General features: G+C 42.0%; 1 protein-coding gene across 3 annotated transcripts in view; it reads right to left on the bottom strand.

Moving 5' to 3' along the window:
• fsip1 (fibrous sheath interacting protein 1) overlaps positions 1 to 14,312 on the bottom strand; it is a 252,605-nt gene that overhangs the window by 205,990 nt on the left and 32,303 nt on the right. For all 3 annotated transcript variants that reach the window (XM_078406366.1, XM_078406365.1, XM_078406367.1), the window contains 3 exons: positions 10,102 to 10,238; positions 9,709 to 9,810; positions 5,830 to 6,006 (listed from right to left, as the gene is read on the bottom strand). In XM_078406366.1, the coding sequence (XP_078262492.1) occupies positions 5,830 to 6,006; positions 9,709 to 9,810; positions 10,102 to 10,238 (416 nt within the window). The remainder of the gene's footprint in view (positions 1 to 5,829; positions 6,007 to 9,708; positions 9,811 to 10,101; positions 10,239 to 14,312) is intronic.

Here is a 14,312-nt window from a genome sequence, read left to right as displayed (position 1 = left end):
CTGAAACCCAATGCCAGAGGAGGTGGTGAACTCAGATACAATCTCTGCATTAAAGAGGCATTTAGACAGGCAAAGATTTAGGCAAAGTATAGGAGACAATACAAGTATTGCACGCATATGGGATTAGTGTACATGAGCAGAAAGGATGTGGTGGGCTGAAGAGCCTGCTACTGTCCCAGCAATTCTTCATTATAAATCAAGATCCTTTCTCATAAACTAGAATATCTATTGAATGAGTAGAAGATGGTTTGAACTAAAAACAATAATATTTTGACGCATGAGTTTCAAAATGAGTTAGTCCCCAGAAAGCCATGCTCACAATGCATAAATTCTCAAACAAAGAGGAAAAGCTAATGGGACTCAAGCGAAGGCAAATGCAATTGAATATCATGTATTGATTTTTGTAACTACTCATTTGTTTTATGTCATTTTTAAAGCACATATAGACAGATTTGCAGAACCCAAACCAGAATAGACCTACCAAAATGTGAAAAGCACACAATTAAATAAAGCTCAGTAAAATGGTCCTTTTAGGCATCAAATATATTACTTTTGCTCTTCCACTAAGCACTATGTAATCAAAATGTATAAGCACTTGACCAAATAACTAAAAATATATGGTCAAACATCTGGAAGCCTGAACCATAAGCAAGGATCTACTCATCAACATCCAAAGTATAATTAAGTTTAAATTTAACTTTTAAAAGTTAGCTTTAAACTGCTTAGGAAAATTAAACATCTTAAAAATTGTCAGACAGTTCATGGTGATATTGTATAGGGGTTGCAATTGCACTGTCCCCAACAGAACAGTGATGCCATAGAGAAACACTCATAGCATAGAGGGGTTTTTTTCTGTGCAAGTAATTCAGCAACTTTACTTTGTAACCACATTGCCAAAGTGGAAACATTATGTTAAAACCTTAGCATCAGCAGACAAAATGGTTTCAGAAATGATTGACAATTAAAAATGCAGTCAGGACATAAGGACATCCGTGGCCTTGGCAACTGTTAGAACCAAAAGTCTATGCCTTTGCCAATGAAATTTAAGAAAAAGAAGGAGCGTGCATGATCAAATCAGGGATACCAAGAGAGGAAAGTCAGGCTATGAAAGCAAGCAAATAAAGAAAAAGAAAACATTTAAATTTGCAAAAGAATATATTACATGCTGGAAATAAGGAGGAACTGTTCAAAATGCCTTTCTTTCTGTATGAGCGAGGTTAATTGACATTTCATTCATTGCCATGTCAGAATAAAAATAGAGTAACCACACTCTTTATTCCCAGCTCAAACTTTCCATGGAAGTTTCAACGAAGCGTATCAGTGCAAATCCAGCAACTTCCATTGGAACATCTAGGGGAATTAACGAAGTAACTGAAAGCAGAGTCAATAATAATGGATCATATTTGGATTGGTAATCGTGAATAGTAGGTGCTAGCAGTTTGCAACCTAAAAAACCCTGAACTGACCAGAGGTTTGTTGCTTATTGAGCTCAAGATGTGCCAGTCAGCCTTCCTTCCCATAAAGATATCCCATGACAAAAAGGCCAAAATTACTTCAGTGTTGATAGATTTTCAAATGATTAGTAATAGAATTAGCTGAATCTTTGATTGACAAATTATTTCCAGTCTCTGAAATCCACAGCATTCAATTTTATGGTTTCCTTCTCAATATTTGCATGGCAAGCCATGGTTATATAATCAACCCACACTAAGTTATTTAACTTACTTCAGTAACATGGCCTAAAGCACAAAGATATAATAATACTTGAGCAATACAAATGTGAGTACCAGGCTCAGTCCTTGGCCCCCTCCTCTTCATCCTCTACCTGTTCCCCCTTGGTCAATTAATCCGCCGTCATGGTCTCAACTTCCACTGCTTCGCCGATGATATCCAGCTCCTCATCTCCACCAAGTCAATCTCCACCACCACACACTCTACACTGACAAACTGCATCACTGAAATAAAATCTTGGCTTCAATCAAATTTCCTCAAACTCAACTGCAACAAATCTGAAATCATCATCATTGGTCCAAAAACGCTCACCAAATCCACCCAAAACTTCATCCTCAATATTGATGGTCTCCCAGTATCCCCTCCCCTCACATCCGGAATCTTGGAATCATCTTTGATCAAACCCTCTCCTTCGACAAACACATCAAACACATCACAAAGACAGCCTTCTTCCACCTCAAAAACATTTCCCGTCTCCGTCCATCCCTCTCCTCCACAGCTGCAGAAACCCTCATCCACGCCTTCATCACCTCCCGTCTGGACTACTGCAACAGCCTCCTCTATGGCGCACCCTCAAAAATCATCAGTAAACTTCAATACATTCAAAACTCCGCTGCCCGTCTACTCACCCACACCCCGATCCGTGACCATATCACCCCCGTCCTTTACAAACTCCACTGGCTCCCCATCCCCCAGAGAATCCAGTACAAAATCCTCCTCATGACCTACAAAGCCCTCCATAACCTGGCCCCATCCTACCTGACTGACCTCCTCCACAGGCACACTCCCACCTGCACCCTCCGCTCTGCTGCTGCCAATCTCCTATCCCCCCCCATCCGGACCAAACTCAGATCCTGGGGGGACAGGGCTTTCTCCATCGCTGCTCCCACCCTATGGAACTCACTACCCCAAACCGTCAGAGACTCCTCCTCACTCACCACATTCAAAACATCACTGAAGTCTCACCTGTTCAGTACTGCCTTCAACCACTGAAGGTCACCTCACCTTCTGTCTCCTTTCTCTGTTCGTTTACTTATTTATCTATTTATTCACTTCCCTATGTTCTTTAAATCCCTGTAAAGCGTCTTTGAGTGTATGAAAAGCGCTATATAAATGTAATACATTATTATTATTATTATTATTTTCCAGCTACTTGTGCTCGATGATGAAAACCAACAAATTTAGATAATTGAAAAATAAGGTGAACATTACGAAATAAAACAGCATTAAATCACTGAAATACAAAGTTTGCTTATATAAACGGGAATTGTTGAGCAATATCATTAAAGGCTACCCCTTAATTAATTTAAAGGTGCAAGTTATTGTTTTCAAGTGGGAGGTGTCAGGACTAGGCATATAGCTGAGCTATATTAAGAAATTCCTTTTTTTGTCCATGATTTAGTGAACAACCCACCATCAAATACTAGTCAAACTTGTAGTTCAATTGGACACGTCTGTGGTAAATTAGCTTGTCTTAACTTGGGCAGGATTGAGTGCTGCATAGGGATTCTTTGTGCACCTAGAGGTTCTGCTAGTGTCTCAATTCCTTACTGTGATTCTTCAACTTTGTTCTGTAAAATTTGTCTGCATGGCTGTCAGATGAACACGTTTATGCATATGGTTGCATTCATTCCTACCCAACATCTAAGTAAACACACCAAGAAAATGGTGGATTAGTCGCAGATGGAGTATGTGAGAAAATGAGAGGCAACATACCTTTTCCCAAAATGTAAAATATGACCTAGGAATTGTAGCACATTATTATTAGCGTGCTAGTAAAGACACAGCCGGCAGACGTTTCTGACTTGGTCCCACTACTAAAAATCAACAATCTGCATTGCATCAATTATTTATCCATTTATCAGAATAACTTTTCACCTACATTGAATTTAAGCTATCTCGGACCAAGGCCAGGTTCGGGAGCTTTTGGGCTGGTGGAAAGAGTGGGCTGAAAATCATAGCCCAAACAGGAATGGTAAAGCTTTGGAAATCTCCATCTCAGAAATCAGTCATTGAGTATGTTCAAGGTCAGGATCAATACATTTTTGGACACTCAGAAAATATGATACAGGAATCAGCTGGTAAATTACAGGATCAGTTATAAACTTACTGAATGGTGGAAAAGCAATTCAGCCGTTTTTACATGTGGAATGAGAAAATAGAAAGCTAAGGCAAAGTAGCATTTTTTCTTCACCGTACTGCTAAAATTAAATCTAGTTTTAAGCCCTGCCCTGACTACAAATCAAAATAGAATCTGATTTCAAGTTCTTTGCTAGTTTAAGTGCGCAGTCAGATAGTAAATTGATACTATTTCTTTAAAAACAGAGAGCATTCCTCTTTCAATTACACATAAAAGCCATGAAATTCAGCACTATTTGGGCTCCACAGGAACCAATTTGCTTCAAAGTCACAAATCTGCCATAGTAGGAAGTGCAGTAAAATGTGTGCATACACAGCGGACCCGCACAGACTGCAAAGTATGACATTAATTAGTGGGTAACACCAGTGTTTGTTTGTGATGTACTCTACATATTGATATAGCGTACTGGCACTTATATAAAGTTAAACAACATTATTTTCTTTTCCAGCACCTTTTTCTAGTTATTTAAGCACTGGGTAAATACTCTTTCTCTCCCAGGAAATCAAAGATGAATGTCAGTAACCCAGCCAAATGCAGATGTTCAAGTTAGATACAAGATCTACAGTTTGGCAACAGGAGGAACATTCTCGACTGGGTGAGGGGACACCCCTCTTGTGCTATTTAAAGGCAGCAACAACTGCCTCCAGGTTTGTTGCTTTTTAATTTTTTTCCCCTCCAGAGTTTGGGAGAGTTTTGGTATTGCAGTAAGAATCAATCGTTCAAACTTCAAATGGCATTCTGTGGCGAGGTGAGGCTCTATGAAGACAGATCCTTTTGCAATGCAGCGTGGCTGGGAAAACTTGGAGAGGTCACCCAGACCTAAGCTACAAGCCAAAAGAGAGAGGAGTCAATGGAAGTGGATAACGTATGCATTCAGTAGGATATCCTATCATGCAAAGTTTATGCTTTTTTGCTTTTCCATTTTGTACCACAATAAAGAGAATCTGCTTCACTAACAAAATTCTAACTGAGATAGACTGCATACTGTTGTCACAAGTGTAGCAAAAGGACAGAGCCAGAACCACTTTACAATATCAGTAAAGGTCATAGTGATCATAACATTTTCTCGTTCAAGCTCTTTATATGCTGAAGCACGGGCCATCTGCAACATATTACATTGGTAGCAGACTGTGGCAGGTGTCTTTGAAAGATGGCCTTGAACAGCCCTGATCCTTGATAGCATGACTACCAGATGATCCTTGATAGGATGACTACCAAATGAACAATGCAGCGTGAACTTCAATGAACTGGGTTGACAATCTGATGGACAACAGCAGCAGATGAAAATAAGAACCTCATGTTCTATGAGCTTTCGGGAGATTCCTCAGGTGGAGGCTGACCTTACACAATACCTGTCTGAGCTTGAAAGATGAACATTTTTTTCACTGCAATCTCAGGTGCCAGATAGCTTCTGCTTGTGTCACAGCAGAAACTGAGACATCAGGTGCTGCATAAGCACTTGCTGATTCACCTGTTGAAGTGACGATGATTTCCAGGCTGGGAAAAGTAAGCTCCCATCCCAATACAAATCACTGTGCAAACGTAGACTTTCCATACACCTGCACCCATATTTTCGAGAAGGTCTGTAATAAGCATTTTAATGGATCACTGGAAAGACTGCATCCACAAACAATCTGAAATCAGCCTAATAATAAAAATATTGAATTAAATATTGTACACCTATAACAATAAAAGAGAATAGCTATGCTTTTGTTTAGCTGAAATGCAAAATTCATTCAGTATATTTTAAATTCCCCAACATATTGCAAGAAAAGGATTCTTTATTTTTGGACTGTTTATTCTTCTCTTCAATCAGTTCCATGTAAGCACTTTACAGTTGTCTGCATCCTTTGCCATCAAATTCATAACCATTTCAGAGAAAATGTACACTGATTTATGGTTACTATAATTTAAATGACCTTATGTAGTTTCCATTTAATATTTATAACTGGACTTACCTGATAATTCCCGATTTGTGCACTAGACCTTGAGTTTGTAATCATGGAGCCATCATCCTCCATTAAAAGGTAATCCTGCAGTTTAGCATCAATTTCAGCTAGTTGTTGTTGTTCCATGGACTCTGGTGTATATCCATCTATTTCTGCCACTGTTAGTGCCCAGGGCATTGAGGTATCCTAAGGACCAATGATATGCAAAACTTCAATGTAGACGTGTACAAGATTAAAACTCAGGTATACATTTTAAAACCAGAGCATAAGTCATAGCCATTGACAACATTTATTCTGTGCAATAATCACGTTATAAAGTTCAACTTAAAATATAGAAAAGCAGATAGGCTTGGGGGAGGGGACACAACCATATATAAAATGTATGATCATAATTAATCATGTGATATGGAGTCAACAGATTAAAGTGCAGAATATTTAGAGATAAATAATAATGATTATTTGTCAGAGTTGGTTTAAGTGGTGGCGGCGCCTAACGGCAGCGGCTGACTAGAAGTCTGTCCGTCTTTTTTTTGTTGAGTGTCGGTGTTGGGATGATTTTTATATATATTTTTTTGGTTGTGTATGTGTGGGAGGGGGTGGTGGTGTGTGGGGGGTGGGGGTGGGTGTGGGTGGGTGGGTGTGGGGAACTTTTCTCTTCCTCACGGCGCGGGGTGCGGCTCGGCTGCGGGGCCTAACATCCCCCGGTGCGGCTCGGCCGCTGGACTTTACATCCCGGTGCGGCTTGGCCGCTGGACTTTACATCCCGGTGCGGCTTGGCCGCTGGACTTTACATCCCGGTGCGGCTTGGCCGCTGGACTTACATCGCCCGGTGCAGCTCGGCTGCGGGGCTTAACACCGCCCGGTGCAACTCGGCTGCGGGACTTTACATTGCCCGGTGCAGCTCGGCTGCGGGGCTTAACACCGCCCGGTGCAGCTCGGCTGCGGGGCTTAACACCGCCCGGTGCAACTCGGCTGCGGGACTTTACATCGCCCGGTGCAGCTCGGCTGCGGGGCTTAACACCGCCCGGTGCAGCTCGGCTGCGGGGCTTAACACCGCCCGGTGCAACTCGGCTGCGGGACTTAACACCGCCCGGTGCGGCTCGGCTGCGGGACTTTTCACCGCTGGTGCGGCTCGGCTGCGGGACTTAACACCGCCCGGTGCGGCTCGGCTGCGGGACTTTTCACCGCTGGTGCGGCTCGGCTGCGGGACTTAGCTGCGCAAGGCTTGGTCGCGGGCCTTTCATCGCCCGGTTCGGCCGCGAGACGTTTCAGCGCCCGGTGCGGGGACTGTGCGGGTCGGTCGGGGACGAGCTGTCTGTCCGTGGGCGTGGGGAAGAGAGGGGAAGTTTTGTTGCCTCCATCACAGTGAGGGGGTGTTTGGAGTCACTGTGATGGACGTTTGTGTTGGGGTTATGTGTCTTGTGTTCTTTTTTTTTTTCTATGACTGCTATGTAGTTTCGTTCGGTACTTCGGTACTGAACGACAAATAAAGCTCTGTTATACTGTTATACTGTTATAAGTGGCCAATAAAAAAAAGTGGCAGCAAAACATCATACAGTAGCAAACATTTTAAAGGGGTCCCAATGTTTTAGCTTCCAATTCTTTCTAGAATGCTACTGGATTAAATGGATTGTTTGCCAGACTTCAAGAAACATCTGGTTTGGGCTATAACAGTCTGATTTATCTGTTATTTTTTCTCTTACACCATGGATGTGATGCACAACCTTATCTGTTCTATTTCCCACACCTCTGCTCTCGCATCATTCCCCCACTTACCCAGAAACACGGCAAATCTTTTATCCTATTAATCTTCACATTTCTTTAAACTTCAGAGATACACCGCAGAAACAATGACCCCAGGACATTGATGGTGGGATATGCAGCAAGGATATTGCTATTAAATGCCAAGGGTATATGATTCGACTTACTCCTGATGGTCTTTGCTTGACACGTTTGTGGTGCACAATGTTATTTATCTGACTATTTCAGCATGTTGTTTAGAAGTTGCTGGAATGGATTGATTCATTTTGTAGGAGTTATGATTACTCCTATTGAACAGTCCAGAATTATCGATGAACAATCACAGCTCTGAATTTCTGATAGAAGGAAGGTAATTGAGGAGTGGCTTGAGATGGGATGGATCCAGCATGAGGACTTCCTGCTGAGTTCTTGAGGCTGGGAACCATTAACAACCACAATCATCTTGAATGACTATCGATGACTGTCGACCGGTGGCCCTCACCTCAGTGGTCATGAAATGTTTCGAGAGGCTGATCAAGAACCACATCTGTGCCTTCCTCCCTCGCAATATGGACCCGCTGCAGTTTGCATATCGTCCGAACAGATCCACGGATGATGCGGTCTCCCAGGTTCTGCACACGGCTCTCTCTCATCTTGACAGCCAGAAGGGGGGCTATGTGAGGATGCTGTTCATTGATTTTAGTTCAGCTTTCAACACAATAGTCCCCACCAGACTGGCTAAGAAGCTGCTGAAACTGGGGCTTAACACTCCCCTGTGTGCCTGGGTCCTGGACTTTCTCACCGCCAAGCCCCAAGTGGTCAAGATGGGGAGACATACATCTAACCCCCTCACCCTGAACACAGGATCCCCCCAGGGTTGCGTCCTTAGCCCCCTACTGTACTCCCTGTACACACATGACTGTGTGGCCAGGTTCAGCTCCAACTCCATCATCAGGTTTGCTGACGACACTGTGATGGTGGGCCTGATCTCCGATAACGAGGAGAAGGCCTACCGGGAGGAGGTGGCTGATCTGGCACTCTGGTGTCAGGACAACAGCCTCCTCTTGAATGTCACAAAAACTAAGGAGCTGATTGTAGACTTTAGAAGGGCTCAACATCCGAGGACGTACACGCCACTGGAGATAAATGGGATTACTGTGGATAGGTGGGGCAGCTTTAAATACCTGGGAGTCCACATTACAGAGGATCTGACATGGACAACACACATTGCCGCACTGGTGAGTAAGGCAAGGCAGTGCCTTTACCACCTCAGACAGTTGAGGAAATTCAGAGTCTCTCTGAGGATCCTTCAGTGCTTCTACTCTGGGCCCAATCTCGTTGTACCCCTGTACAATGACAATAAACATATATTGTATTGTAGAAAGCATCTTGTCCAGAAACATCACAATCTGGTTTGGGAATAGCTCTGCCCAGGACAGGAAGGCTCTGCGGAGAGTTGTGCGTTCGGCTGAACGGAATATGGGAACTACACTCGCCCCCCTGCAGAACCTATACATCAGGAGGTGCAGATCCAGAGCCAGCAACATTATGGGGGACCCCTATCACCCCAGCAACGGACTGTTCCAGCTGCCACGGTCAGGCAAACACCTCCGCTGTCACGCTGTGAAAACAAAGAGGATGAGACGGAGTTTCTTCCCACAGGCCATCAGGACTGTTAACTCTCATATCACCAGGGACTAATTTAATTTACTGTATTAATTTATTTTTTGTGTTAAAAAAAAAATCTTTTCTGTTCTGTAGTTTCATTTCACTGCACATCTTGTATATGTATGTGACAAATAAAGTTGACTTGACTTGACCAAGATATGATCACAATCATTCAGCTCTGGTTGATTTGAACTAAGATTGTGGTGAAAACTGGAGCTGAGTGATCCTGGCAAAATCCAACCTGGGATTCAGTGCACACATTAATGGTGAGTAAAAAGTCAATTAGTAGCACCGTCAGCAATACCATCAATCACTTTGTTGATGAACCAACCATTCTTTATATAATCTTTTCATCAATTCTGTCCTGATTGTTATGACTAACAAGTAAAAATTATTGCTTTCATGAGGTACCAGAAAACTATCCACCTATAGAAACATTGTAAACCAAACAATCATGATTACTTTAAAGGTTGGTCTTACTTCATTGTTCGATATCTCAACATCAATGTTCTTCAATAGTTCTGTTAATCGTTGTTTCTCATCATCAGTCAATAGTACTTGGTTCTTGGCTTCCTTTGCCAGCTGCAAATATCAGTAATTAGCTATGAACAATAAGTGCTTAAAAAATCATTATCAAGCCTATTTTAAAATACAATACAATACAATACAATATATCTTTATTGTCATTGTATAGGGGTACAACGAGATTGGGAATGCGCCTTCCATACGAAGTATACACACAAGTCAAAAACACAATAATAAAAGTAAAAGTTACTACAAGCTATGAACACACTATCCACAAATTGTCTAAAATATACAGTTTGTACTCAATAACAAATCCATCTAAGAATGTGGTGAAATAAATTTACATACCTCAATGTTCTTCTTAATAAAATCTTTAACTTTAATCTTATTTTGGGGAAGCATTTGGCTCCTTATTTCTTTGTTTTCTACATTTTTGGAGCAAGCTGCTGAAGTCAATTTAACTTCTTCAGCACAGCTCTGGTAGTCTGACAAAAAAAAATGTTGGCACCCATTGAACGAAATATTTCAACTAAATGCATAAAATATCACATCCTGCTCCAACTCTCATAAATGTGCAACCAATTTACTCGGACTGCTGTGCAGCAAATGTGCAGATATGAAAGCTACTTGAAAAATATTTTCAACAACTTGCTCGGTGAAGAGAATTGATTTTGCTAAATAAATTTTCCTCTGCAAATCGAAAAGGATCCCTAAAATTTGAGAATGGGCAAACTCATTATCAGCACAACTCTATAACAGGATTTCATATTCCATTCCTCTTGCAGGGGATGGCGAATCTCTGGAATTCTCTACCCTGCAGAGCTATGGAGGCTGGATCACTGGAGGTATTGAAAGAGATAGATAATTTTTTTAAAGATCAGGCTGCCACAGATGAGTAATTGAGACCACGATGATATTGAATGGTGGGGAAGGCTTGAGGGGCCAGGGCCAGGTTTCTTGTATTCTTACAATTAAGTCAGAACCTGAATACCTAGTCGATAAAACTCAAGAAATATACTGTTCCTTATTTGCAACAGAAACAATAACAGATTTACATGGATCTCATACCACAGGAAAAAAATGCTTTAAGGTGACAATTAAAGATGTCATTTAAAAGAAATACTGAAGAAATGATATCGCTTGAGTGAAAGCTTGGTACACAGAGGAGATGCATGGGTAGGATGTTATTATCAACCATGTTAAAGGGTAAAACTAAGTTCAAAGTAGGATAATGCTACTTTTAAAGTTGTGGTAGCAGCAGAAATGTGATCTGGAAAGTTCAGACATGGTGTGAAAGAAAAGATGAAATAATAGTTGGCAGATCATTGATAATACTAATGTAAAGCTCTCAACCGTTTCCACATCCGAACCTTTGATGCTGATTGGAGCCTGTACTTCACCATGCTTCCTGAAGTCAATATCTAGCTCCTTCGTTCTGCTAACTATGGGAGAGATTATTAGCCTGACCCAATATCACTAAGTTCCCCATCTCCTTCCTGTACTCTGTCTCATCATTGTTCGCAATTCAGCCTACCACAGTAGTGTCATCTGCAAACTTGTAGATGGAGTTAGAGCCGATTTGGCCAAAATGTCATGAGTGTACAGGGACTACAGTAGGAGACTGAAAACACATATTGCTTTTCAACCGGTGTTGAGAATTATCATGGAGGAGGCCTTGTCACCTATTTCCAAGGATTGAGGTCTGGGGTCAGAAAGTTGAGGGTTCAGTGGCAGAGAGGGGACCTGATCCCTAGGTCCCCAGTGGCAGAGAGGGGAACTGATGCCTAGGTCCAGAAGTTCGGAGATGAGTTTGGATGTGATTATGATGAAGGCAGAGCTATAGTCAATAAATAGGAGTCTAACATAGGAGTCGATGTCTAGGTGTTCCAGTGATGAGTTTTGGGCCAGGGAGATGATGTCTGCTGGGGACCTGTTGTGATGTTATGCCAACTGTAGTAGATCAAGGCTGGCTGAGAGGCTGGAGTAAATGTACGCCATCACCAGTCTCTCAAAGCACTTCATCATGGTGGATGTAAGAGACACTGGATAGTTGTCATTAAGGTACGCTACCTTAAATTCTTTTGGCATCAGGATGATAGTAGCCTTTCTGAACCAGGTTGGGCCCTCAGAATGGAGTAGCGAGAGGTTACAAATGTCCGCAAATACTTCTGCCAGCTGATCCACTGGTCCCAAGGACACGGCTAGAGATTCCATCCAGTCCAGTTGCTTTCTGCGGATTCACTCCCAGGAAAGCTAATCTTACTAACTGTTGGTACAGGTGCACCAAAACTGGCAAAGTGGGTGGCATTCCACTCGGGATAGTTTGACTAGAATGCAGCAGACTTGAACTTCACCAAGGAGTGGACCTCACAGTTCCTCCATGGTTTCCAATTGGGGAATGCACATGTTGTCTTTGTTAATACAACTATGACCCACAATATCCACATCAGCACTGTCTTTACCTTGGAGAACTGCAAACTTTTTTTTAGAGATACATCATGGAAACAGGACCTTCGGCCCACCGAGTCTGTGTCAATCAATGATCACTTGTACACTAGTTCCATCCTACACACTGGGGACAATTTACAGAAGCCAATTAACCTACAAATCTGCACCCAGAGAAAACCCACAGGGTCACAGGGAGACAGTACAAACTCCGTACAGACAGCATCCGTAGTCAGGATTGAACCCAGGTCTCTGGCGCTGTAAGGCAGTAACTCTAATACTGTGCCACTATGCCTTATTGATCTGGAATCCAAGTTTCAGACACTGGTGTGCACAAAGGAGGGAGAAAATCATTTTTGCACTTTCCATGGGGGGGGGGAAGCATTTAAATTGGGGGAGTGAAAAGAATGTACTCGGAATAGGAGACTGCGTAATAAGAGAGAAAGATAACGTTCTCTGTAGCAATGAACAGAAGTCCAGAATTGAGTGATGCCTGTTCAATGCCAGAGCTAAGGATTGGAAAGGAGAGGAATGGGAAGAGAAATATCTAAAAGGTCACAAAGCGCTGGAATAACTCAGCGGCCACCTCTGGAGAACATTGATAGGTGATGTTTCAGGTCGGGACCTTTCTTCAGACCCTAGTTGTTACGATTCATGAAGGTATCAACAACACAAGTAATATGAAAGTTACAGTGGCCTCAAACCTAAATTTAAAACTAGAATCACAAAGATAATAATCTTCCAATTACAAATTGTCATCGGTTCAACAAGGTCAAAGAGTTGAATACGTGGCTCAAAGACTTAAGTTAGAAAAGCAGTTTATAGTGTACAATTTATGAATCAGTGTGAACATTTCTGGGAAAGATGAGGCTTTTTTAATGGGACAGTTTTCTTTGATTCCTGGAACAAGTGCCGCAGTGAACCATATAACTAGGGGTTTAAACTAAATAACAGGGGAGGAAGCCAGTAAGCGAGAGTCTGACACTGTATTTGTGAGAGAAACTTACCAGTAAGAAATGTACTCTGCAGTACGGGAGAGAAATTTAAGGAGGTTTCAGGTAAAGGGAAATTTATAAAGGGGAAGGACAAGGTGATCTTTTGTATAGTAATAATGACTGGAAAGGGCAAGGGCAAAGAAACATAAGGAGGGTCAGAATCAGGAGAAAAAGGCAACCGGGCAAAATTTAAGGATCACTTAGAAAATCATAAAACACGAGTAGATTAAACAATTTTATGAAACACAAGTCATGTTTGACATATATATCTATTAATTATTTGAGGATGTGACTTGCAGAGTGAACAGAGGGGAATCTCGTAGAAGTGTGGATTTTCAGAAGGACAAGGAATAAAGTGAACACAACTGATCAAAACAAAACAGTTATCCCCCATTATGAATTTTAAATAGACAATTAGCTCAGTAGAAGAGAATGAAGCCCAATAACATTTGAAACCAATAAAATCAAATGTAAATAAGATTCTCACTGTGAAGATAAATGATTTCTCATATTCTGTATTCTAAAATGCTGCCCGTAACTACTCGAAGGTGAGCATAGGAATAATACAATACTGTACAGTGCTGGAGGAGCATAGTGCAGCATAGGAAAAGGACCTTAGGCCCACAATGTCTGTGCCGATCATGATGTCAAGTTAAATTAACCTCCTCTGCCTGCAGATGATCTATTTCCCTCCATTCCCTGCATAACCATGTGCCCATCTAAAAGCCCCTTAAACACCAATATCGTATCTGCCTCCTCCACCTCTGCTGGCAGCACATTCCATGCATCACCACACTACATAAAACCTTGTCCCACACATCTCCTTTTAAGTTTTCCCCCCTCACCTTAGAACAATACCCGCTAGACTTTGACATTTTCACCCTGGAAAACGTTCTGTCCACCTTATCTAAGCCTCCCATAACTTTATATACTTCTGTCAGGCTTCCCCTCAACCTCCAATGTTCCAGAGAAAACAATCCAAGTTTGTCCAACTACTCCTTATAGTTAATACACTCTAATCCAGGCATCACTCTGGTAAACCTCTACTGCACCCTCTTAAAGCCTCCACATTAATCCCGTAATAGAATGACCAGATTTGCACACAATACTCCAAATGCA

This window comes from Rhinoraja longicauda, chromosome 10, assembly GCF_053455715.1.
Source record: "Rhinoraja longicauda isolate Sanriku21f chromosome 10, sRhiLon1.1, whole genome shotgun sequence".
Taxonomy (NCBI): Eukaryota; Metazoa; Chordata; class Chondrichthyes; order Rajiformes; family Arhynchobatidae; genus Rhinoraja; species Rhinoraja longicauda.
This window is presented reverse-complemented; position numbering and strand designations above follow the sequence as displayed.